Source organism: Saccopteryx leptura, chromosome 3 (genome assembly GCF_036850995.1).
Source record: "Saccopteryx leptura isolate mSacLep1 chromosome 3, mSacLep1_pri_phased_curated, whole genome shotgun sequence".
Taxonomy (NCBI): Eukaryota; Metazoa; Chordata; class Mammalia; order Chiroptera; family Emballonuridae; genus Saccopteryx; species Saccopteryx leptura.
In genome coordinates, this window is record NC_089505.1 from 222,023,318 (window position 1) to 222,050,325 (window position 27,008).

The window sequence follows — 27,008 nt, forward strand, 5'->3', positions numbered from 1 at the left end:
AAACAGATAAGCCTGTGCTCAAGCTGGCAACCTCGGGGTTTCAAACCTGGGTTCTCTGCGTCCCAGTCCTCTGCGACGCTCTATCCACTGTGCCACCACCTGGTCAAGCCATTTATTTTTTTTAAATGATTTTATTTATTGATTTTGAGAGAGAGAGAGAGAGAAAGTGAAAGAGGAGTGGGAAGCATCAACTTGTACTTGTTTCTGGTATGTGCCTTGACCAGGCAAGCCCAGGGTTTTGGACCAGCGACCTCAGCTTTCCAGGTCAATGCTCTATCCACTGTGCCACCACAGGTCAGGCTAGGTTTTTTTAAATTAGCGTACATGGGCCTGACCTGTGGTGGCGCAGTGGATAAAGCGTCGACCTGGAAATGCTGAGGTCGCCGGTTCGAAACCCTGGGCTTGCCTGGTCAAGGCACATATGGGAGTTGATGCTTCCAGCTCCTCCCCCCTTCCCTCTCTCTGTTTCTCTCTCTCCCTCTCTCTCTCCTCTCTAAAAATGAATAAATAAAATTAAAAAAAAAATTAGTGTACGTGATTTACATTAGTTATTTAATTTCATTTTCATAGCAATTCTCTGATGTAAAAATGATTGAGGAAACTGATGTCAGACTTGAAGACATTTGCCTAGGTCACACAGCTGATTGAGTAGCCCCTGGGGGATCCAAGCCTCTAGCCTCTACCCAGGGCCAATGGCCCACCACCCCGTTGCCAGCTTGGTTCTACAGTCTGATCTTGGTCTCTGTTTCCTGCAGCACTATGCCAGCCGCAATGGGCACTATGCAGTATGCCAGTTCCTGCTGGAAAGTGGGGCCAAGTGTGATGCCCAGACACATGGGGGTGCTACCGCCCTACACCGGGCGAGCTACTGTGGGCACACTGAGATTGCACAGCTTCTGCTCTCACATGGGTCCAACCCGAGACTGGTAGATGATGATGGCATGACTAGTCTACATAAGGTATGCCCCTCACCCCTTCAAAAACTTGTTCTTAGCCTGACCTGTGGTGGCGCAGTGGATAAAGCGTCGACCTGGAAATGCTGAGGTCGCCGGTTCAAAACCCTGGGCTTGCCTGGTCAAGGCACATATGGGAGTTGGTGCTTCCAGCTCCTCCCCCCTTCTCTCTCTGTCTTTCTCTCCTCTCTCTCTCTCTCCCTCTCTCTCTCCTCTCTAAAAATGAATAAATTAAAAAAAAAAAACTTGTTCTTCGTCTTTATAAAGGTATATAACATGTTCACCATATAAATTATGGGGAAAATGGAAAAGCATAAAGTGGAAAGTAAAAATCATTTTATTTTATATTATTTATTGATTTCAGAAAGAGAGAGAAGGGGGGCAGGGCAGTGGAGTGGGAAGCATCAACATGTAGTTGCTTGTCGAATGTGCCTTGACTGGGCAAGCCTGGTGACCTCAGCATTCCAGGTCAACACTTTATCCACTGCCACCACAGTTCAGGCTAAATTAATTTTAAATGTTAATTTCTTATTGATTTTTTAGAGAGAGAGGAAGGGCGAGTGAGAGGCAGGAACATCAATCTGTTCTGTATGTGCCCTGACTGGAAATCGAACTGGCAACCTCTGCACTTCGGGACAGTGTTATAACCAACCAAGCTGTCAGGCCAGAGATAAAAATCATGTTAATCTCAGTGCTCACATCTCATCATTTTAGGATTAATGTATAATTTCCCAGCGTTTTTCCTGTGCATGTAAGTTGGAATTAAATGTACAGTGTCATTCCTTTCCTTCAGTGGTATTTATCATGAAGGCTTTTCTATATGATTTCTTGAAACTTGCGCCTACTCTCACCTGTCCCTGTAGTCCCCTGGCCGTGCTGTGCTAGACTGATCATTTCACTGTGCTTCTGATGAGAAGTGCCTACATGTGGTGGACAGGTGGAGGGGTACAGGCGGTATGCTGGGAACATGAGTCCCTTCACTCTCTAGCCCGTCTTCTAGATCCCTCCCTTAAGGCAAACATGTTTACCCATTTCTTATTTATCTTTGAGAAGTGGTTTATGAAAACTTATTGGATGTGTGCGTAAATTTTCTTCACTTGTTTTACTCCAGAGTGATGGTTTTAAAAAGCAGTTCTGATCACGGCATAACTTAGACTCCTTCAGAAGCTGTACCAAGTCATTGAACTGGCTCACCAGGCTTGGGGTTAACTCTTCCTACCTTTCCATTTGTCTTTTTTGTTTTTTAACTTGTTTATTTACAACCAGAAGCACAAAAAAGAATATTCTTGCCCTGGCCAGATAGCTCAGTTGGTTAGAGTGTCTTTCTCATACACAAAGGTTGCCAGTTTGATCCCCAGTGGAGGCACATACAGAAACAGATCAGTGTTTCTCTCTGTTTCTCTCTTCCTCTCTAAAATCAATCAATAAAAAAATTTTTTTTTAAATACCTTTATTTTTTTAAAGATTTTGTTTATTGATTTTACAGAGAGAAGAGGGTAGGGGGATGAGTAGTTGTTTCATTGTAGCTGTTCATTGGTTGCTTGTCATATGTGCCTTGACTGGGCAAGCCCTGGGTTTCAAACTGGCAACCTTACCCTTCCAGGTGGGCTCTCTATTCACTGTGCCACCACAGGTGAAGCTAAAAAAGAATATCGTAGCTTATGAAACACATTTCTGGATGTGAATATTAAAATATAAATATTTAAGTAGTTATCTGCATAATTTAACAATAAAACAGGTGGCTGAAACTTCTTTTGCTTCAGTAAAAATCTCACTTTTTTTTTTTTTTTTTGTATTTTTCCGAAGCTGGAAACGGGGAGAGACAGTCAGACAGACTCCCGCATGCGCCCGACCAGGATCCACCCGGCATGCCCACCAGGGGGCGACCGCTCTGCCCACCAGGGGGCGATGCTCTGCCCCTCCGGGGCGTCGCTCTGCCGCGACCAGAGCCACTCCAGCGCCTGGGGCAGAGGCCAAGGAGCCATCCCCAGTGCCCGGGCCATCTTTGCTCCAATGGAGCCTCGGCTGCGGGAGGGGAAGAGAGAGACAGAGAGGAAAGAGAGGGGGAGGGGTGGAGAAGCAGATGGGCGCTTCTCCTGTGTGCCCTGGCCGGGAATCGAACCCGGGACTTCTGCACGCCAGGCCGACGCTCTACCACTGAGCCAACCGGCCAGGGCAAAAATCTCACTTTTTTAAAAAACAATTTCATTTATTGATTTTAGAAAGAGGAGAAAGGAAGAGAGGGAGGGAGAGAGAGAAGGGGGGAGGAGCCTCAAATATCAACTTAAAGTAGTTGCTTCTTGTATGTGCCTTGGCTGGGCATGCCCAGGGTTTTGAACCAGTGATCTCAGCTTTCCAAGTCAACACTTGATCCACTGCAGTATTGCAAGTCAGGCTCTGTGCTCACTTTTTAAAAATTAGGTGTTTTGTGAGGTTTTTAGTTTCTTTTAATTTTTAATTGATTGATTTAGAGAGGAAGGGAGAGAGAAATGGGAACACTGAACTGTTCCTGTATATGCCCTGACCAGGGACCGAATAGCAACCTCTATGCTTCCGGACAGTACTCCAACCAACCAAGCTATCTGGCCAGGGCTAAAAATTCGTTTTAATAATAGTTGATATACAATATTATATCACTTTTAGGCATACAGCATAGTAATTAAACTTTTTCATATCAGAGACATGTCCCTCAGAAGAGGCTCTCAATTACAGACTATGTCACACCCCATTACGTAGCTAGTTCTCAGCCACAAAGACAAGACACATTCATGATTATTTCCAGGTGAAAGCCTTTGGGAATCAATATTCTAAATCCATACACTCCACTCCATTGCCCCTGCTGGAACAGAGACCTTCGGGGTTAACCAGTCTACAGCGAGCACCCTGGACTCCAGCAGTGTAACTGACAGGTGCCTCTGTAGGCACAGCAGCCTTGACATGTTATGTCTACAGAGGTAAAATTCTTGTTTTATTGTATTTTTTTTACATCCAACTGTTAAATGATACATGTTACTCCTTTTTTAATGAGAGTAGGTGTAATACCTTGGAATGGTATTTAGACACTAGTAGATACATTTTAAAAAGAGATTTAACAGTTTTGTTGTATTTTATTCTGCGTGATACATCTTATATGAGGCATATAAACTAATCAGAGAAGTACAGAGTGGACTGGTGGTTACCAGGGACTGTGGGGAGGGGCAATGGATGGGAAAGTTGCTGTTCAGTGGGTCTGCGTTTCAGTTATGCAGATGATGGTCCAGAGATCTGCAGTGTGCCTGTAGCTTAGAATATAATGTGGTACACTGTAACATTTGTTAAGAAAATGGCTCTCATGTTAAGTGTTTTCACTACAAAAAAAAAAAAAATGGGAGAAAGGCCATTTCAAGGATCAACTTAATTTTTAGTGTAAATATATCAGAAAAATTTTGAACAAAGAAATACTGCACTTGGACGCACATCAAGGGAAGATGTAAGCACTTCCCTTCTTTGGTTTTTTTTTTTTTAATTGATTTTAATTTATTGTGTTTACATAGATTCTAGTCTTTTTTTTTTATTGATTGATTTTTAGAGAGAAAAGAAGGGAAAGAGACAGAGAAACATCGATTTGTTCCACTCATTCATGCTGTCATTAGTTGACTTGTGTGTGCCCTGACCGGGGATTGAACCCACAACCTCAGCACATCAGGACGATGCTCCAACCCACTGAGCTGCTAGGCCAGGACTTCTTCAGTTTATCTTGAGCTTTTGTCCCCTGTCTCTTTCCTTCTAGTCTTTTTCAGTTTCCTGACCCTACCCTTCAGACCCACCAGGCCATATAAATTAAGCAGGTCCTCCTGGATGCCTCTCAACTTCTATTTTTCATCTTGCTGTTCTGATTTTCATTCTCTCCTTCCTCAGCCTCTACATGACATGCTAGAAGTGCCTTCCAGTTCCTCAGACATGCAGAGCTCACCCACCTGTATGCCCCAGAACACTCTGTGCTTGACTTTTCCTAACTCTTCTTGCCCCCTGAAATTCCTTGTTTGAGCCTGTCTCTCATAAAAGATAGCAGGGACTTGACCTTGTTGACTGTTCTAGCTCAAGCACTGAGCACAGATATTCAATGAATATGAGTGAACAACTGGATGTTGTTTTAAGATCCTTGCTAGTTGGAGAAGCAGACTGCTTGTTTCTTAATGGTTTAAACTATTCATTGTTTATTTATTTATTTTTTTACAGAGACAGAGGGATAAACAGGGACAGACAAACAGGAACGGAGAGAGATGAGAAACATCAATCATTAGTTTTTCATTGCGACACCTTAGTTGTTCATTGATTGCTTTCTCATATGTGCCTTGACCGTGGGGCTACAGCAGACTGAGTAACCCCTTGCTCGAGCCAGCAACCTTGGGTCCAAGCTGGTGAGCCTTTTTTTTTTTTTTTTTTTTTTTTTTTAAAGTCAGTTAAAGCTCTTTCTTTATTTTTTTATTTTTTTTATTATTATTTATTCATTTTAGAGAGGAGAGAGAGAGAGGAGAGAGAGACGGGGGGAGGAGCTGGAAGCATCAACTCCCATATGTGCCTTGACCAGGTAAGCCCAGGGTTTCGAACCGGCGACCTCAGCATTTCCAGGTTGACGCTTTATCCACTGTGCCACCACAGGTCAGGCGGCTGGTGAGCTTTGTTCAAACCAGATGAGCCCGCGCTCAAGTTGGCAACCTCGGGGTCTCGAACCTGGGTCCTTCCACATCGCAGTCCGACGCTCATCCACTGCGCTACCACCTGGTCAGGCTATTCATTATTTATTTTTTATTTTTTTTATTATTCATTTTAGAGAGGAGAGGGAGAGACAGAGAGGAGAGACAGAGAGAGAGAAGGGGGGAGGAGCATCAACTCCCATATGTGCCTTGACCAGGCAAACCCAGGGTTTCGAACCGGCAACCGCAGCATTTCCAGGTTGACGCTTTATCCACTGCACCACCACAGGTCAGGCTATTCATTGTTTATTGATGGACACTTAGATTGTTTTCATGCCTTGGCTATTGTAAATAATGCTGCAATGAACATATCTTTTCAAATTAGTGTTTTGAGTTTCTTTGGATAAATACCCAGAAGTAGAATTGCTAGGTCATATAGTAGTTCTGTTTTAAATTTTTTGAGGAACTTCCATACTGTATTCTATAGTGGCTACATCAATTTACATTCCCACCAACAGTGCACGAGGATTCCCTTTTCTCCATATACTGGCTAACATTTGTTGTTTGTTGATTTATTGATAGCCGTTCTGACAGGTGTGAGGTGATATCATGGTTTTGATCTACGTTTCTCTGATGATTAGTGATATTAAGCATCTTTTCATTTGTCTGTTGGCCATCTGTATGTTCCTTTAGAGAAATGTCTTTTGAGATACTCTGACCTTTTTTTTTTTTTTTAAAGCAAGAGAGAGAGACTGGCAGACAGAGAGACAGACAGGAACATCAAACTATTCCTGTATGTGCCCTGACCGCACTTTGGGACTATACTTTAACCAACCAAGCTAACTGGCCAGGGCTGTTTGTTTCTTGATGCTGGCCATGTAGCTGTGAACCTCCCTTTTGCTGCATCCCAGAAATTTTGGAAATTTGTGTTTTCATTTTCATTTGTCTCAGGGTAGTTACTGATTTCCTCCTGTTTAGTAGCATGTTCTTTAGTTTCCACATATTTGTGTGTTTTTCCATTTTCTTTTTTTTTTTTTTTTGTAACAGACAAAGAGGGACTGACAGGAAGGGAGAGAGATGAGAAGCATCAATTCTTTGTTGCGGCTCCTTAGTTGTTCATTGATTGCTTTCTAATATGTGCCTTGACCTGGGGGGCTACCACAGACCGAGTGGCCCCTTGCTCAAACCAGATGAGGCCTGTTCAAGCTGGTGACCTCGAGGTTTAGAACCTGGGTCCTCTGCGTCCCAGTCCGACATTCTATCCACTGTGCAACCGCCTGATTAGTCTCCATTTTCTTGATACGATTTTAATCTTGAATTTATTGAGACTTGTTTTGTGGTGTAATATGTGGTCTATCCTGCAGAATGTTCCATGTGCACTTGAAAACATGTATTATGCAGTTTTGGATAAAATGTCTATCAAGTCAATCTGGTATAACGTGACATTTAAGGCCATTATTCCCTATTTTCTGTCAGGGTGATCTCCATTGACATGGGTAGGACATTAAAATTTCCTGCTATTATATTACTCTGGATTTCTCCATTTATGTCCGTTAATAATTGCTTTATATATTTAGATGCTATGTTGGGTGTATAGATATTTATAATTGTTATATCCTCCTCTTGGATTGGTCCATTTATAATTATGTAGCATTCTTCTTTTTTTACATTTTTTAAAAATTTTATTTATTGAGAAAGAAAGACAGTGATTTGTTGTTCCACTTATTGATACATTCACTGGTTGATTCTTGTATGTGGCCTGACCAGGGATCAAACCCACAACCTTGGTGTATTAGGATGATGCTCTAACCAACTGAGTACCCGACCAGGGCCTTTTTTTACATTTGTTGTTTTAAAGTCTATTTAGTCTGGTATGAGCATTGCTACCCCAGCTGTCTTTTCATTTCTTTTTGTAGAAATAATCTTTTTTCATCCTTTCACTTTCAGTCTATATGTGTCTGTCAGTTTCAAATGAGTCTCCGTAAACAAAATATAGGTGGGTCCTGGCTTTATTTATTTATTTTGAGAGAAAGAGTGATAGAGACAACAAGGGAGAGAGAGGGTGAGAAGCACCAACTCATGATTGCTTTCACTTTGTATATTGATTGCTTCTCCTACATCCCTTCACCAGGGCTGAGCCAATGTCCATAGGTCATGGTGTTTAATTGATTCAGTCATCCTGTGTGGTTTTTTTTGTTTTTGTTGTTGTTTGTTTGTTTGTTTGTTTTGTGACAGAGACAGAGGGACAGACAGGAAGGGAGAGAGATGAGAAGCATCAGTTCTTCGTTGCGGCACCTTAGTTGTTCGTTGATTGCTTTCTCAAATGTGCCTTGACTGGGGGCTACAGCAGACCGGGTGACCCCTTGCTCGAGCCAGTGACCTTGGGTCCAAGCTGGTGAACCTTGCTCAAACCAGATGAGCCCACGCTCAAGCTGGCGACCTCTGGGTCTTGAACCTTGGTCCTCCGCATCCCAGTCTGACACTCCATCCAGTGTGCCACTGCCTGGTCAGGCTATTTTGCAGGTTTTTGGTTTGTGGTTACCATGAGGTTTATGTACAGTGTGTCCGTAAAGTCATGGTGCACTTTTGACCAGGAAAGCAACAAAAGACGATAGAAATGTGAAATCTGTACCAAATAAAAGGAAACCTCTCCCAGTTTCATACCTATTCAGTGCAGTTCGATGTGGGCTCATGCACAGATTTTTTAGGGCTCCTTAGGTAGCTATCCCGTATAGCCTCTACAGACTCGTCAGTGACTGATGGCCTACCAGAACGGGGTTTCTCCACCAGACTGCTGGTTTCCTTCAACTGCTTATCCCACCGAGTAATGTTATTCCTATGTGGTGGTGCTTCGTTATAAACGTGCCGATATTCACGTTGCACTTTGGTCATGGATTTGAATTTAACGAGTCACAGAACACACTGAACTTTCCTCTGTACCGTCCACATCTCGACTGGCATGGCCGTGAGTGCTTCACTGTATACACGGTGTTACGTCATCTGTGCATGCACACATGCTGCCACATCATCCTGCAGAAACTGGGAGGGTTTTCCTTTTATTTGGTGCAGATTTCACATTTCTATCGTCTTTTGTTGCTTTTCTGTGACCGGTCAAAAGTGCACTGTGACTTTACGGACACACTATATATCATTCTATTTTTAAATTTTTTTTTTTACAGAGACAGTCAAAGAGAGGGATAGATAGGGACAGACAGGAATGGAGAGAGATGAGAAGCATCAATCATCAGTTTTTCGTTGTGACACCTCAGTTCATTGATTGCTCTCTCACATGTGCCTTGATTGTGGGCATTCAGCAGACCGATTAACCCCTTACTCGAGCCAGCGACCTTGGGTCCAAGCTGGTGAGCCTTGCTCAAACCAGATGAGCCCGCGCTCAAGCTGGCGACCTCGGGGTCTCAAACCTGGGTCCTTCTGCATCCCAGTCCGACGCTCTATCCACTGCGCCACCGCCTGGTCAGGCAAGTATATCATTCTATATTTATAGCTATCTATTTTAAGCCGGTAGGCATATAATTCCATATATTCTAAAAGGACATTTTTACTCTCTCCTTTCATACTTTGTTTCGATGTCATGTTTTAGATCTTTTTGTTTTGTATACTTCCTAACTACTTGTGGTTTTTGTTGAGTTTGGTACTTTTTTTTTAATGAGATAACATTTTTTTTTTGAGATAACATTTATTACATGTTTCTTTTTTCTTTTTTTTACGGGGACAGAGAGAGAGGGATAGATAGGGACAGACAGACAGGAACGGAGAGAGATGAGAAGCATCAATCATTAGTTTTTCGTTGCAATACCTTAGTTGTTCATTGATTGCCCTCTCATATGTGCCTTGACCGTGGGCCTTCAGCAGATGGAGTAACCTCTCGCTCAAGCCAGCGACCTTGGGCTCAAGCTCGTGAGCCTTGCTCAAACCAGATGAGCCCGCACTCAAGCCAGTGACCTCGGGTCTCAAACCTGGGTCCTCCGCATCCCAGTTCGACACTCTATCCCCTGTGCCACCGCCTGGTCAGGCGAGTTTGGTACTTTTGTCTTTTGTTTATCATAGTAGCTTTTTAAATGGCTGCTTTACTATGTTTATTAAATATTTGCCTTTACCAGTACATTTATTTTTCTTTATCTTCTGTTTTCTTTTTTTGTTTTAATTAATTTTAATGGGGTGATATTGATAAATCAGGGTACATATGTTCAGAGAAAACATCTCTAGGTTATTTTGACATTTGATTATGCTGCATTCCCATCACCCATAGTCCAGTTGTCTTCCGTCACCTTCTAACTGGTTTTCTTTGTGCCCCTCCCCTCCCCAATCCCTCCCTTTCCTCCCCCCCTCCCCATAACCCTCACACTCTTGTCCATGTCTCTGAGTCTCATTTTTATGTCCCACCTATGCATGGAATCATATAGTTCTTAGTTTTTTCTGATTTACTTCTTTCGCTCAGTATAATGTTATCAAGGTCCATCCAATGATCCGATGTCATCATTTCTTATGGCTGAGTAGTATTCCCTAGTATATATGTACCGAAGCTTTTTAATCCACTCGTCCACTGACGGACACTTGGGCTGTTTCCAGATCTTCGCTATTGTGAACAATGCTGCCATAAACATGGGGGTGCATTTCTTCTTTTCAAACAGTGTTATGGTGTTCTTGAGGTATATTCCTAAAAGTGGTATAGCTGGGTCAAAAGGCAGTCCGATTTTTATTATAATTTCTTGAAGAATCTCCGTACTGTTTTCCACAGTGGCTGCACCAGTCTGCATTCCCATCAGCAGTACAGGAGGGTTCCCTTTTCTCCACATCCTCGCCAGCACTTATTCTGTGTTGTTTTGTTGATGAGCACCATTCTGACTGGTGTGAGGTGATATCTCATTGTGGTTTTAATTTGCATTTCTTTAATGATTAGTGATGTTGAGCATTTTTTCATCTGTCTATTGGCCATCTGTATGTCCTCTTTGGAGAAGTGTCTATTCATTTCTTTTGCCCATTTTTGGATTGGATTGTTTGTCTTCCTGGTATTGAGTTTTACAAGTTCTTTATAAATTTTGGTTATTAACCCCTTATCAGACGTATTGTCAAATACCTTCTCCCATTGTGTAGTTTGTCTTTTTATTCTGTTCTTATTGTCTTTAGCTGTGCAGAACCTTTTTAGTTTGATATAGTCCCATTTGTTTATCCTGTCTTTTATTTTACTTGCCCATGGAGATAAATTGGCAAATATATTGCTGCGAGAGATGTCAGAGAGCGTACTGCCTGTTTTCTTCTAAGATGCTTATGGTTTTACGGCTTACATTTAAGTCTTTTATCCATTTTGAGTTTATTTTTGTGAATGGTGTAAGTTGGTGATCTAGTTTCATTTTTTTGCAGGTAGCTGTTCAATTTTCCCAACACCATTTGTTGAAGAGGCTGTCTTTACTCCAATGTATGCTCTTACCTCCTTTGTCAAATATCAGTTGTCCATAAAAGTGTGGGTTTATTTCTGGGTTCTCTGTTCTGTTCCATTGATCTATGTGCCTGTTCTTATGCCAGTACCAGGCTGTTTTGAGTACAATGGCCTTGTAGTATAATTTGATATCAGGAAGTGTGATACCTCCCACTTTATTCTTCCCTTTCAAGATTGCTATTCGAGGCTATTCGTGTTCTCTTTTGGTTCCATATAAATTTTTGGAATATGTCTTCTATATCTTTGAAGTAAGTTATTGGTATTTTAATTGGTATTGCATTGAATTTATAAATTGCTTTGGGTAATATAGACATTTTAATGATGTTTATTCTTCCTAACCATGAGCACGGTATATGCTTCCACTTGTTTGTATCTTCCCTGATTTCTTTTATCAATGTTTTATAATTTTCCGAGTACAAGTCTTTAATCTCCTTGGTTAAATTTATTCCTAGGTACTTTATTTTTTGGGTTGCAATGGTAAAGGGGATTGCTTCCTTAATTTCTCTTTCTGACAGTTCATTGTTAGTGTATAAAATGCCTCTGATTTCTGAGTATTAATTTTTTTATCCTGCCACCTTGCTGAATTCATTTATCAGGTCTAGTAGTTTTTTGTTTACCAGTAGATTTTTTTTCCTTTCTCATATTTCCTTGGTTTTGATTATAGCCCCTCTCTCTCTGTCTCTCTCTCTCTCTCTCTTTTTAAGCAAGAGATGGATGTATAGGAAGGGAGAGAGATGAGAAGCATCAACTCATAGTTGTGTCACTTTAGTTGTTCATTGGTTGTATATAATGCATGCCTTGACCTGGGAGCTCAAGCCAAGCAGTAACCCTAGCTCAAGCCAGTGACCTTTGGGTCATGTTGATGATCCCATGCTCAAGCTGGTGAGCCCGCACACAAACCAGATGCGCCCATGCTCAAGACGGCAACCTTGGGTTTTTGAACCTGGGACCTCAGCCTCCCAGGTCGACACTCTATCCACTGCGCCACCACTGGTCAGTCTGGCCTCTCCTTTTCTCCTTAAAGAAGACCCTTTAACATTTCTTGTAAAGCTGGTTTTGCTTGCCCAGCAAACTCTTTGTCTTTCTTCAATTCTAAATAATAACCTTGCCCAGTAAAGTATTCTAGGTTGTTGGTTCCTTTTGTTTTTTATTACAGAGAGAGAGTCAAAGAGAGGGATAGATAGGGACAGACAGATAGACAGGAACGGAGAGAGTTGAGAAACATCAATCATCAATTGTTCATTGTGGTGCTTTAGTTGTTCATTGATTGCTTTCTCATATGTGCCTCGACCCTGGGGCTACAGCAGACCGAGTAACCCCTTGCTTAAGCCAGTGACCTTGGGTCCAAGCTGGTGAGCTTTGCTCAAACCAGATGAGCCCGCACTCAACACGCGCTCAAGCTGGCGACCTCGGGGTCTCGAACCTGGGTCCTCCGCATCCCAGTCCAATACTCTATTCACTGCGCCACCGCCTGGTCAGGCTATAGGTGCCTTTCTATCAGCACTTTAACTATGTCCTGCCATTGCATTCTGGCCAGTATGGTTTCTGCTAAGAAATCAGCAAATAGCCTTATGAGGGTTTTTTTGTATGCAACTTGTTTGCCACTTGCTGGGTTTAAGGTTGGCTCTTTAGCCTGGCCTGTGGTGGCACAGTGGATGGAGCATCAACCTGGAATGCTTAGGTCAGCAGTGTGAAGTCCTGGGTTTGCCCAGTTAAGGCACATATGAGAAGCAACTATTATGAGTTGATGCTTCCTACTCCCTTATCCACTCTCTCTCTTCTGTCTAAAATCAATAAATTAAAAAATCTTTAAAGAAAAGATTTTTTTATTTTTAACTTTTGCCTTTTTTTTTTTTTTTTTGTATTTTTCCGAAGCCGGAAATGGGGAGGCAGCCAGATAGACTCCTGCATGCGCCCGACCGGGATCCACCCGGCATGCCCACCAGGGGGCGATGCTCTGCCACAATCAGAGCCATTCTAGCACCTGAGGCCAAGGCCACAGAGCCATCCTCAGCGCCCGGGCAAACTTTGCTCCAAAGGAGCCTCGGCTGTGGGAGGGGAAGAGAGAGACAGAGAGGAAGGAGAGGGGGAGGGGTGGAGAAGCAGATGGGTGCTTCTCCTGTGTGCCCTGGCCGGGAATCAAACCCGGGACTCCTGCATGCCAGGTCGACACTCTACCACTGAGCCAACCGGCCAGGGCCACTTTTGCCATTTTTAAAAAAAATTTATTGATTGATTTTAGTGAGAGAAGAAGGAAAGAGAGAGAGACAGGAACATTGAACTGTTCCTTTATGTGCCCTGAGGTTCAAACCAGGAACCTCTGTGCTTCAGGACAATGCCCTAACCCACCAGGGCTGACATTCGGCCCTGGCTGGTTATAATGTGTCTTTGTATGGGTCTCTTTGGGTTCATCTTGTTTGTAACTCTCTGTACTTCCTGGACCTAGTATCTGTTTCCATTCCCAGGTTAGGAAAGGTTGCTCCTTTCTCTCTTTCTGTTCTGGGATTCCTGTAATATAATGTTATGTGTTTGATGTTTTCCCAGAGGTCCCTTAAAACCAGTGTTTTTCAACTGCCAGTCCTCAGACCCATCTGCCAGAAATTCTGTGCCAGTCTGTGAAAGAGTTACCCACCCTGATACTGTGTGAAGATTATAGACATAACAATCTTAGTCGAATTCACTTATGCTCAGGGTGAGTTCTGCCTTAACGGTCCCTGAAATAATTCTGTTTCACCAGTCACCAAGTATAAAGAGGTTGAAAAACACTGCCTTAAAACTATTCTCATTTTTTTTATATAGAGAGTCAGAGAGAGGGACAGACAGACGGGAACAGAGAGAGATGAGAAGCATCAATCATTAGTTTTTTGTTGCAACACCTTAGTTGTTCATTGGTTGCTTTCTCATATGTGCCTTGACCGTGGGCCTTTAGCAGACCAAGTAACCCCTTGCTTGAGCCAGCGACCTTGGGTCCAAGCTGGTGAGCTTTGCTCAAACCAGGTGAGCCCGCGCTCAAGCTGGTGACCTTGGGGTCTCGAACCTGGGTCTTCTGCATCCCAGTCCAATGCTCTATCCACTGCGCCACGGCCTGGTCAGGCAAAACTATTCTCATTTTTAATTTTTTTTTTCTTTTTGCTCTTCTGATTGGTTGATTTCCACTAGTCTAGATCCATTCTTCTTTTAATCGTTTTAAAAATAAAAATTGATTGCCTGACCAGGCGGTGGCACAGTGGATAGAGCACATATGAGAAGGCACAGCGGATAGGCACATATGAGAAGGCAATCAATGAACAACTAAGGTGTCGCAATGAAAAACTGATGATTGATGCTTCTCATCTCTCTGTTCCTGTCTATCTGTCCCTATCTGTCCCTCTCTCTGACTCTCTCTCTGTCTCTGTAAAAAAATAAATAAAAAAAATAAAAATTGACTGATTGATTTTAGTGAGAGAGGAAGGAGGGGAGAGAAACATCAATTTGTTGTTTCACTTATTTATGCATTCATTGTTGACTCTAGTATGTGCCCTGACTGGGGATTCAACCCTCAACCTTGGCATATTGGGATGAGCTCTAGCTAACTGAGCTTCCTGGCCAGGGTGAATTAACTAATCTGATGTTGATTCCTTCTAATGTATCTTTCAGTTATTGTGTTCTCCAGGTCTGCTTGGTTCTTTCTTATACTTGCTTTTTTTTGAAGTTCTGCCTAAGTTCCTCTATTTTACTTTGAAGTTTAGTGAGCATCTTTGTGATCATTTCTTTGAAGTCTTTTTTTTTTTATTTTTTAAAGTTAGAGGCAGGGAGGTGAAGAGACAAACTCCCACATGTGCCCTGACCAGGATCCACCTGGCAACCCTGGTCTGGGGCTGATGTTCTGCCTGTCTGGAGCTGCTGCTCCATTGCTCAAGCTATTTTAGCAGCCAAGCTATTTTAGCAACCAGGTGAGGCCATGGAGCCATTGTTAGTGCCTGAGGCCAACTTGCTCATTTGAGTCATGGCTGGAGGGGGGGGAGAAGCAGATGGTCATTTCTCCTATGTGCCCTTACCAGGAATCAAACCCAGGACTTCCACATATCAGGCCAATGCTCTACTGCTGAGCCAACCAGACAGGGCCTCTTTGATGTTTTTTTTTGTTTGTTTTTTTTGTTTTTTGTATTTTTTCGAAGTTAGAAGTATGGAAGCAGTCAGACAGACTCCAGCATGCGCCCAACCGGGAGACACCTGGCATGCCCACCAGGGGGCGATGATCTGCCCATCTGGGGCGTTGCTCCCTTGCAGCTGGAGCCATTCTAGAGCCTAATACAGAGGCCATAGAGCCGTCCTCAGCGCCCGCGCAAACTTTGCTCCAATAGAACCTTGGCTGCGGGAGGGGAAGAGAGAGACAGAGAGGAAGGAGAGGGAGAGGGGTGGAGAAGCAGATGGGTGCTTCTCCTGTGTGCCCTGACCGGGAATTGAACTTGGGACTTCCACATGCCAGGCTGCCACTGTACCACTGAGCCAACTGGCCAGGGCCTTTTTGAATTCTTTATCAAGTAAATTACTTATCTCTGTTTTATTAGGATTTTTTTCTGTGGATTTTTCTTTTTCTTTTACTTGAGAGATATTCCTTCATTTTTAAATTTTGTTTGACTTTCTAATTTCTTTAATTAGACAAAATAGCTGTCTTTTCCAGTCTTGAAAATGTGGTTGTGTAGAAGTGAGCTGTGTAGGCTGTGTGTGCTGGGTGGTTTTGGCCAGCCATTGGACCCAGGCAGGCACTCACAGTACCCTGGGCACTGGCCTGCCAGGCTAGAGCAGCTCCAGGTGGGGAGGCCAGGTACATGTGGTAATGCCCTGTTGATCCTTCTTGCTCCCTATGTTCAGAGCTGAAATGGGCTCCAGGTAAAGTGGTCGGGAAAGCACTTCAGTGACCCAGCATGCGGGTCAGAGCACCTGGATAGAACTCCTGCCCTGTGGAGGTAGAGGGGGATGTAAACAATGCTGTTTGTTCACTGCCTCCTCTGACACCAGAGAATTCCCTCGGATCTTGGAGGGTTCTCATAGTTCCCCTTCTCTGTACAGTTTGTCTGTCATTTGTTTGCAGAAGCTTGTTCATTTGCCCTCAGTTGTTTCTTAGGAGAAATTGCTTTCTCTATACGGGCATATATTTCAGTGTGCTCATGGGAAGGTCAAGTTCAGTGTCCTCCCACGCCACTGCCATCTTTTACCTCTCTTTCTTTCTAAAAAAAAATAAACTACTTGCAAACATTGGTACTTTTTTTCCTTTTGGTTAAAAATTACTAAGGGCCCTGGCCAGTGGCTCAGTGGATAGACCATTGGCCTGGTGTATGGATGTCCCGGGTTTAATCCCTGGTCAGGGCACACAGGAAAAGTGACCACCTGCTTCTTTCCCCTTCACTCCCTCTTCCCCTTCCGCAGCCAGATGCTCGATTGGTCCGAGCATGTCCCCAGGCACTGAGAATAGCTTGTTTGGTTCAAGCATCAGCCTCAGGTGCTAAAAATAGCTTGGTATTTGAGCATTGGTTCAAGATGGGGTTGTCGGGTGGATCCTAGTCAAGGTGCATGTGGGAGTCTGCCTCTCTATCTCCCCACCTCTCACCTAAAAATAAAAAGGAAGGGGACCCTGGCTGGCAAAGTCGCAAGTGTGATCCCTGGTCAGGGCATGTACAAAAAGCAACCAATGAGTGCACACCTAATAGAACAACTAAGTGGAACAACATGAGTTGAATATTCTTTCTCTCTCTCTCAAATCAATGAAAAAAGTTGAGATAGATATATAAAGAAAAGAAAAAGTTACTTTAAAAATATTACTTAGAAGCCCTGGTTGGTTGGCTCAGTGGATAGAGTGTCAGACTGGCGTGCAGACATCCTGGGTTCAATCCCCAGTCAGGGCACATATGAGAAGCGACCATCTGCTTCTCTCCCCTTCCCTCTCCCCCTTTACTCTCTCTTCACCTCTTGCAGAAATTGGCTTGGTTGGGCTAAGTGTTGGCCTCAGTCACTGAAGATAGCTTGGTTGCTTCAAGCATCAGCCCAAGACGGGGGTTGCTGAGTGGATTGTGGTCTGGTACTTGTGGGAGTCTGTCTATCTCCCCTCTTTTCAATTTAAAAAAATTACTTAGAATGCATCTCACAGTTGCTCCCAACATACCACTGTCTGGATTAAGGCAGTAGAATTGAGAACCTGAATCTATTCATCAAGAGAGCCTGTTAAAAAAAGATTTGACTTCGAATTTGGGATGATGTTTGCTACTAATTAATTTTTTCATACCTCTCAAAAGTCCCAGTTGTCCATCAGTTTGTCTTTTGGGAGGAGTAGAGAATACAACAATACCATGGTGGTAACAGTTGCTAAGAGTTCAGACAGACCTGCCTTAGAATCCTCAGGCTGCACACTACCTTTGTGACCTTAGGCAAGTCACTTAACTAATAAATCTCAGTTTCTTCTTTTATAAAATGGGAATAATGATAGTTCCTGCCTCTGAAGGTTACTGTGAAAGTCAAATAAGATCATCTATATATATCACTTAACTGTTATTTTTTGGAGATAGGTTAGAAATTGCCATCCAGATTGGGATCACCCATCTCAGAGGAGAAGAGGAAAAAGCTGGGAAACAGGCCCGTTTTTCTTTGTTCATCTGAGTTCCCAGAGGGTAGGGGCCATGTCTCATGTCTCTTGTGCTCATGGTGCCCAGCACCCTGTAGATCAGGGGGTCTCAAACTCAACTCAGCATGTGGGCCGCAGAGCAAGATCACAGCCGTTAGGCAGGCCGCACTAGGTCTACAAAAGGCAACTGTTACGCAACACTTTTCTCACTGCAGTTGAAAACAAAAAAAAAATCAGTACAACAAGCACAATCGTACATGCAGTTTACTCAGTGTCACAAAACGACCAGAAACTGTAGTTCGCATCACAACTGCTGTTAACTAAGCTAATATCTAGCTAGGATGCTAGAGAAATGAAAAATACAAGTAGGCCCCTAGGCTTTCTTAATTTTATCCAAAATATTTTGAACTTCGTGGATTAGTCTGCGGGCTGCACAAAATTGTTCGGCGGGCCGCGAGTTTGAGACCCCTGCTGTAGATGGTCTGAATATTTGTAAAAGACCCTTAGAGACCCAAGGTTCTGTACTTGTCTTTAATGTGCAGCCTGGATAGAGAAGAATGGCCACTGAACAGAGAACACAAGAACCCAAAATTCATGCTGACTGTCAGAATGGCACTAGAGTACTCCACAGATCTGTGTGCGAGTCATGGGATTTGATAGGAATTAGGTGAGTGTCTCCATTTCCATGAGGACCAAGAGATCACCAGAAACAGGAAGGAAGAGCAGGGCCCAGTGAAGGTGTGACTTTTGATTCAGGCTGCTCTTTCCACAGGCTGCTGAGAAGGGTCACATGGACATCTGCTCCCTCCTCTTGCAACACAGCCCATCCTTGAAGGCTGTCCGGGATCGGAAGGCACGACTAGCATGTGACCTGCTGCCCTACAACAGTGACCTACGGGACCTGCTGGCCAGCTGAATCACTACCCTTCCATCTCAGGCTGCCATGCAAGGGTACATAGCCAAGGTCTCCCAGCCCCTGCTTTTGTCAGCATCCATGCTGCAGGTGGGAAACTGAGGCCCAAAGAGCCAGGAAGAGCCCGATTTTGGCCACTAGAATGAGCATATATTTGGTAGGCTGCAAGTGCTTAAGCCTGGACAGATGATCCTATTCTGAATTCATTTGGAAACATCTATCTGTTTGGAAAAAATAAAGTTATATCCTTACTTTATACCATGCCCAAAATTAAATTTCAAGTAGATTTAATGACCTAAATTAAAAAAACACAAAACTATGACCTGACCTGTGGTGACACAGAGGATGAAGCACCAACCTGGAACATTAAGATTGCTGGTTAGAAACCCTGGGCTTGCTTGGACACGGCACATATCGGAGTTGATACTTCCTGCTCCTCCTCCTTTTCTCTCTCCTCCTTCTAAAAATCAATAAATTAAAAAAAAATTTTTGTTAAAACCATAAGTATTAGAAGAAACTATGGAATATGTAACAAATTAAAAGCTTCTTGTAGCCCAAGGGACCTTGGTAAAAGTCAGTTTACCTGTCCTCCCCATTTCCTCATCTGTAAGATGAGAAGGGTTAGAATAGGGCCAGCCTCAAAGTCACTGTGAGGATTAGCTGCTTGAATATATGGGGGGCAATGGAGAGAGCTCCTGGCATGTTGCAAGCAATGTAATTAGAGCAACACTTCCACAAAACCTTAGCACATTTTTATACCATAATTTCATTCCTTTTAATCTGATCGATTTTATAGTGCTATTGCTTTATTTTGAGTTGCTACCAGTGGGGTTGATACCTGTCTTCTGTGAACTTCCTGTCCACACCCTTTGCACATTAACATTTTTTTCTTTTTATTAACTCATAGGAGCTGTCTATGTATTGTGGGTACTACTTTTATTTTATATGTATAATAATTTCTTCCTTTCATACTGTCATTTGTCTTTGTTGGTATCTGTTCATGGAAATTGGTATAGCTACTGTGGATGGCAGTTTGGCAATATCTATTAAAATTTAAGTGGACAGGGCCAATAATTTGATTTCTGTGTAGCTCCCTAGAGAAATATTTATCCATGTCTACAAAAGTGCTTCTTTACAGAGGTATTTACAAAAAGGCACATTAGAACCTTAGGTGTAATGTTATAGAAAAGAAGATAACAGGGTGCTAATAGGAAATGGACCTTCTGATCCATGTTATTTGAGTGCCATGCAGTGGAATTGTGCATGCTAATGGGAGCAGTGTGCTGAATTGTGATCAAAGAATGATGCCTCAATGTATACACACACACACACAAGTATGTACAGGAACGAAGTCAGGAGGATATATAGCAAACTGGTGACCATGGTCCCCATGTTAAAGGGCTCTTGAGCTTTATTTGTTAGGTGTGGATTTTTTTTTTTTTTTTTTTTTTTGAGAAGAGAGAGACAGGAAGGGAAAGATGAGAAGCATCAACCCGTAGTCGCATCGCTTTTTTAGTTCATTGATTGCTTCTCATACGTGCCTTGACTGAGAAGCTATAGCTGAGCCAGTGACCCCTTGCTCAAGCTAGTGACCCAGGAATTCAAACCAGTGCTACCCTTGGGCTCAAGCCAGCAACCCTTGGGATCATGTCAATGATCGTATACCCAAGCTGTCGAGCCTGCGCTCAAGCCTGATGAGCCCACACTCAAGCTGACAACCTCGGGTTTCGAACCTGGGACTTTAGTGTCCAGGGTTGATACACCATCCACTGCACCACTGTTGGTCAGGTGGATTTTTTTCTTTTTTTCCAAGTGGGGATTAGAGGGAGGAGAGAGAGAAGAATCAACTCAGTTGCATCACTTTGGTTGTTCATTGATTGTTTTTTAGTTTGGTTTTTTTTTGTATTTTTCTGAAGCTAGAAACCGGGAGAGACAATCAGACAGACTCCCGCATGCGCCCGACCTGGATCCACCCGGCACGCCCACCAGGGGGCGACGCTCTGCCCACCAGGGGGCAATGCTCTGCTGCGACCAGAGCCACTCTAGCGCCTGGGGCAGAGGCCAAGGAGCCATCCCCAGCACCCGGGCCATCTTTGCTCCAATGGAGCCTCAGCTGCGGGAAGGGAAGAGAGAGACAGAGAGGAAGGAGAGGGGGAGGGGTGGAGAAGCAAATGGGTGCTTCTCCTGTGTGCCCTGGCCGGGAATCAAACCCGGGACTTCTACACACCAGGCCGACGCTCTACCACTGAGCCAACCGGCCAGGGCTCATTGATTGTTTCTTATACCTGCCTTGTTGGGTGGGTGAAGCCAAGCCAGTGACTCCTCACTCAAGCCAGTGACCTTGGGATCATGTTATGACCCTGTGCTTAAGCTGGCGAGACTGCACACAAGCCGAAGGAGCCCGCGCTCAAGCTGGTGATTTTGGGGCTTTGAACCTGGGACCTCAGCATCCCAGGTCGACACTGTCCACTGCGCTGCCATCTGGTCAGGCATGTATGGATTTTTATAAGGAGTAATTTTTTTAGAAGTCAGAGTTAATACCAGTTAGTTTTATGTGGAAGAAACTAGTTTTCTGTGGAGTTTCAGGTGAAACTCAGCAGGGAATGTAGAGGGAGAGGAGTGGAAATGGCTGGCATTGGAGTCCAGAGCTAAAGGCTGACTTTTTCTTAATTGTTCACCATCACTGAGGTCTAAGTAACCCTTCTCATCCTCATAAGGAAAGGCAAGAAATCACCTTTGACAGAACACTCTGAGCATAAGGACTGAACTCCTTTAAAAACCTTTGGTCTCAGAACTGGCAAGAACTTACAAATTAGCCAGCTAGCTGTGGGTGGGACCTTGGCAGCATTCAGGGCTTTGGGCTGTCCTTGACCTGCAATTCCCTTCCCTCTTATTTGGTCATCTCTGCTCATGTTGCTCCCATTCTGGAGTCTTATTTACTGGCTATCTGATTTCCTTTCAAAGGTCAAGACAGAGTTCAAGGGACAGCTGGTTGAAGGGCATGCTGCCATTTTAGGGACGATTAAGAAGTTTGACTTTGTGGTTTGTGACAGGTTGCTCTGTGACTGGATTAACAGTAAACATAGTGTTAACCTGGAGAAGATGTCAATCTTGCCTTCCCCAGGAGAGCATCTGGTAGGAACCTACAAGTGGGTATGGAGGGGTCTTCGAGGGCTGAGGTACTGATGACAGTCTGGACTTGGCCCCTGGTGGTGTAATGTAATACGCCAGTCCTCAGAGTGGTGAGAGAAAGTGGGGGCATCTTGGGGGCAAGACACCAAGAGTAGGGGCAGCCTTGACACGGGCTGGGAGTTAGGGAATCACTTAAAACCTGATTTCTTCCTGTAGGTACCACAAGGGTTCTAGAGGTAGCAGTCTGCTTGCTGGGCCTGTCCTTCCCGGGTCCTCTTGGTTTCTGGCCTCCTTTCACTAGGGTCCTTTCAGGGTCTCAGAAGGCCAGACCTACAGCATCATGGAGGTTCACACTTGACTTTTTTTCCTAAGTGGTGTCTGGACACAGGAAAGTGAGATCTGTTTCCCCTGAGTCTGCGCCAGTGGCCTAGGCACCCAGTGTACACGTCTCTGGTGGAATTACTCTGGAGCGGGTGTGGGGGTGGCACAGTTGGAGGATAGTGGGTGTCCGAGGATGCACCTGACTCAGCTCGGAACAGCTCCTCCTCCTGCCTGCACGGCCCACACTGGTATTTTGGTGGATATTACAGAGCTAGTCATCTGGCCCAGGTACAAGCCTCTGTCCCGCCCTGCCTGCCCCCAGGAGACAGTTTGTCAGTTATAAAAGGGCTGATAGCTCAGCTCTTCTCACTGGGGGTTTGGAGAGTGGGGGGGACCATGGATGTCTTCAGTGTCCAGCAGTTGGTAAGAACATGGGAAGAGGGGCAGGACAGGCAGTTGCCTGGGCACCCCCCAGACCATCTCAGCTAAACGGGAGGACAAGCAGCTTCTGTGGTCTGAGGATTGGGTTTTCTGAGCAGAAACATGCAGTTTCTGCCTGGTTCTGGTGTGAGGCAGCAAGGGAGGGGATTAGGAAGAGGGAAACTCGAGTGTGCACGATGATACGAAAATCCTAGTTTAGTGAGTTTGCCCTGGACTGTCATGGCTCAAGTGGAACAGGAAATGGCAGGTTACTTTGGAAAATACAGCTGTGGCTGGGTCTTGGTTCAGTTCAGCTGCCAGGCCAGCCACTGCTCTGGAAATGGGCCTGGAGTTTGACAGCCGTGGTTGGGAAAGAATGCCCTGAGCATTAAGAGAAATGGCAGTGCCGGTGACACTTTGGGATGAGTTTTGGCGAGGTGGGGCATAGGGGGCCCAGCATATCACAATGCCCAGCTGGCTGCAGCCTGGTACAGCCTCTGCCGGAAGGCGGCAGGGCCCGACAATACGGTTCTCTGTGGCTGGAAGGCCCAGGCCCTGCCATCCTGTCATCCAGCCTTTCTCCCCTCATCATGCTCTTCCCCTGGCACTTCCAGCTCCTGATGCCCTGGGTGTGGGGCTAGGGATAAAGAAAGGAGTGGAGCATTATGTGGTGGTTTCTGCCCCAGCATAGTTCTGTGAGTTGATAGTTCTACACTGTTTTACTGATGAAGAAACAGCTTGGTGAAGAGCCAAGACTTAAACCCAGGAATTCAGACTTTTACCCAGGAGGGCATCTCCTCTGTCCCTCTGAGATTGGGGTCAGGTGGCAGTGTGGTGTGATCTGGTAGGAATGTAAGGGCAGCAACTCCTGAAGGAAGCTGAGGTGTCATGTGCCCTGAGCTCCCCTGGACACAGCCCAATAGTATAAATAGATGTGAGGTCACACTCCCAACCCCATGCCCTTGCTGACAGGGCAGGGCAGGCGGTAGTTGGTGAGAGCCAGCAGCAACCCTGGCATTCATGAGCTCTGAGAAGGTTCAAGCCAGCCCTCAGATCCAGAACACTGATCTTGTTGGTCAGCTCTTGTCAGGACTGATGGGCCCCCCCCGCCCCCACCACTGCACAGCTAGGTTCTCTAAGGACGCCTCCTAATTTTCTTCATCCTTATCCTGTTCCTGCAGATAAATGGAGAAAGAGAAGAAAGGAACGTGTTGGGATGTGGACATGGAGTTCCTGATCCTGGAGGCTGGCAAGGCGACTGGAGGCTGGGATCTCATGAGGCTGTGGCCCAGGAGAGGCAGAAACTGGAAGAGAAGAGGAAGAGAGTGAGATGTAGGGTGGCGGAGGGGGCAGGTCCTGAGCCATGAGGGCCTGGAGAGCTGGGAGCACTGGAGGTGGCAGCCAGAGGCTGTTTCTCCTGTGGACAGCAAAGATGGGGACAGAACAACAGCATGCCCCCCATCACCCATGGCTGATGGCTGGCATGTGTTCTGTCTTCTGCCCCCGCTTGAGAGATTTAAGAGCTCCAGACTTAACCTGGAGAATCTGGCTGACTTGGAAAACTTGGTTCAAAGACGAAGAGAAAAACAATTGAAACGCAGGGACCCCCCAGGGCACCTGAGCCCGTGGTTAAGATGGGTGAGAAGCTGGAGTGGGGGGGTACACACACCCAAGGTTTGACTTCCTGAGGAAGAGCTTCCCATATCTGGGAGGACGTGGGAAAGAGGGACACTGCCAGCCACAGCCACAAAGCAGTGGCCAATGAGCTGGACCATCCATTCTGGAGGCTGCAAGTCTGAGATCATGGTGTCAGCAGGGTGGATTCCTTCTGAGGCTGAGTGGGGCGGATGTCCAGGTCTGTCCAAGCTCCTGGGGGTTGGTAGCAAAGTTTGGTGTTCCTTTGCTTGTGGACGTGTCACCCCTATCTCTGCCTCTATGTTCACATGGTGTTCTCCCTGTGTGCATGTCTCTAATTTCAAATAGCCCTTTTGTAAGGATAGCATTTACAGTTTACTGGATTAGGGCCCACCTTGCTCCAATATGACCTCATCTTAACTACAGCTGCAATGACCCTGTTTCCAAGTAAGTCACATTCGGAGGTTCTAGGGATCAGGACTTCACAGTATGACCCTGCGGAGAGGGGGGAACCAGTCAACCCATAACTCTGTACACCCTAACAGCTATTCAGCCAGTTTCCTAAGGGTAGGTTTTTAAAAACCTATCATTTGTACAAGTTAACAGCATCTATGTGGAGACCACTTGGTGTGATTACGTGAAGCAGTAACATATCTGAGGTCTACAGTGTGTCAATTTGCTTGTCCTTAACTTATCCAGCCACAGCCCCAGGCCCCGCTGGAGCCCATGGACCTGGAGATGTTCTTGAAGGCTGCTGCAGAGAACCAGGAGGCCCTGACAGATGGAGGGGACCCCAATGCCTGTGACAAGGTAGTGAGGTGGATGAATTGCAAGCAGCTGAGCAGCTGCAGGGGTGCCGTCTTCAGGGTGCCCTAGTCTCAGCCTAAGGCTTTTGTTTTATGAGACATTAATCCCAGCCTCCTCCTGAGCCTGGAAGAAGGGGCCCTTCGCATGATTAGGGAACATGCAGCTCTGTTCAGGGCGCCAATTCTGGGAATGGGATTAAAAGTGGGACCTGTAGGGGTGGCCGTGCTCCCTCTGCTTACCCTCCTGTCTCCACCCACCAGCTTCACCTCACAGCTTTGCACTGGGCCTGTCTGAAGGGGCACAGCCAACTTGTGAACAAGCTGTTGGAGGCAGGGGCCACTGTGGACACTCGTGATTTGGTGAGAATCAGGGAAGGATCATTCTCCCAGCAGAGCCTGTCTGGTTAAAGCACGCCAGAGGGCTTCAGTGCTTTTCTTTTGCAGCTGGACAGGACACCTGTGTTCTGGACCTGCCATGGTGGACACCTGGACATCCTCAAACAGCTGCTTAACCACAGAGCCCAGGTCAATGCCCGGGACAAGGTGAGGGCACGCCAACGCTGGGCAGCCTATTAGGAGCAGGCAAGCAGTGCACGGAGCTGACTGATCCCAGAAGGAAGCACTGCCCTTTGAGGATGAGGTGCAACCCTGCCACTCAGCAACAACACGTTCTCACTTGCCTCGTAGATCTGGAGTACCCCTGCACGTGGCTGTGCGCACACGGCACTATGAGTGTCTGGAGCACCTCGTCACGTGTGGAGCCCTCATTGACGCCCAGGACAAGGGGACACAGCTTTACACGAGGCTGTGCGGCATGGCCACCATAGAGCCATGAAGGTGCTGCTGTTCTACGGGGTCCAGCTAGGCATGTGTAACCAGGTGAGTCCCAGCAGCCCGGCCCTGCACCCCAGGATGGCAGGTGGGCAAGCGCCTAAGAGAGGACTGACACTGCAACCTTGTTCCCAGGCTTCACTGACCCCAGTTGCAGCTGGCCCGAGAGTGGCAACGGGGCATCCGGGAGGCTCTGCAGGCCCATATGGGGCATCCCTGCACTCGGTGCTGATGACCACAGACCTGCAGGGCTGCTCAAAGCCACCATTCCATCCCCTGGCTCCTGCCGTCCTGACACCTGTCTGCGGTTCTGACCTCAGTCAATTCCTCAGGCTTCCAGGGCAGCCCTGTCAGGACTGAGAAGCAGCTCACAATCCAGGCCCAGCCAGTTGCTGAAGCAGCTTCCCTGGCCTCAAGTCTCAGTGATGAGCTACTCCCTGCTGGGCACAAGCTAGAAAGGGCTGAACCCTGGGTGAACAGGAAGAAAAGAAGGTGGGTCCAAACAAGGGATAACAGGACAGACTGGGAGCTCAGGATGGAGCAGAAATTAGAGTCTTGAGCCTCAAACTCCCTGGGGGTGGTGCTAGACTACCCACTGTCCAGTGAGCCTCCATCTTGGAGGTTGTTTATGCCCCTACCTCCATGAGGGTGTTTCCTGTCAGGGGTGACTTAGTACAGAGCCAGCAGCTGCCATCCCGGCTACACAGACCTCAGGCATTTCTGCAGTTGGCCAGTGGCCTTGGACAGGGGTTTCTCAGCAACTCCATTTCTGTCAGCAGGAACCCTGATAGTGTCTGGAATGGCTCTAGCCAATTTTGGTCTTAGAGACTCTGGTGTTGGGTCTGGAGGGGCTGCTCAGCCGGTCTGAGGCCCCACCGCAGAAGTCCAGTACCAACCTGGTTGCCACAGAAGCCGAGACTGAGGAGCTGGAGCTAACACTTAAAGAATCCTGTGCCCACCATCTCCAGGCTGCAGTTAGGCCTGCCTGCCACTCTCTAGTGAGCCAGCTAGCAGCTCACCCGGTAAAAGGGAAGTGCCTGGGTGCTGGAGTTGCTTGTGGCCCACCCAGCTTTTGGGGTAGTAGCCCATAACCCTACTTAGCCTCAGGTGCTAACTCCACCCTGGCACTGGACCTTGAGTTCTGGCCTGCACCCTGCAGCTGTTGCCTTCTGCCACCTCCAGGCTGGACACTGAGAGGCTCTGAGCTCTGCTCACAAAGGGAAGCAGAGCTCATCTCTCCTGCAGCTGCCAACTGCTGGCCCTTT

General features: G+C 45.9%; 3 protein-coding genes across 4 annotated transcripts in view; 2 read left to right on the forward strand and 1 right to left on the reverse strand.

Annotated features, from left to right (window-relative positions):
- ANKRD39 (ankyrin repeat domain 39) overlaps positions 1 to 23,753 on the forward strand; it is a 30,233-nt gene extending 6,480 nt beyond the window's left edge. Inside the window, exons 3-5 of one of the 2 annotated variants that reach the window (XM_066377636.1) lie at positions 756 to 959; positions 18,458 to 18,636; positions 23,653 to 23,753. In XM_066377636.1, the coding sequence (XP_066233733.1) occupies positions 756 to 959; positions 18,458 to 18,601 (348 nt within the window). In that variant the 3' untranslated portion in view covers positions 18,602 to 18,636; positions 23,653 to 23,753. Of the gene's footprint in view, positions 1 to 755; positions 960 to 18,457; positions 19,737 to 23,652 lie in introns of those variants that run through there. The other variant, XM_066377635.1, reaches the window with a different exon arrangement.
- The window catches only part of FER1L5 (fer-1 like family member 5), a 283,372-nt gene that overhangs the window by 55,434 nt on the left and 200,930 nt on the right, over positions 1 to 27,008 (reverse strand). The gene's annotated exons all lie outside the window — the stretch shown is intronic.
- ANKRD23 (ankyrin repeat domain 23) lies at positions 20,728 to 26,107 on the forward strand. The gene is given in 9 exon segments (XM_066377637.1): positions 20,728 to 22,474; positions 23,653 to 23,808; positions 23,984 to 24,109; positions 24,806 to 24,916; positions 25,174 to 25,272; positions 25,357 to 25,465; positions 25,608 to 25,691; positions 25,694 to 25,809; positions 25,895 to 26,107. Coding segments are annotated over 9 exon segments (909 nt in total). The 5' UTR covers positions 20,728 to 22,447; the 3' UTR covers positions 25,976 to 26,107.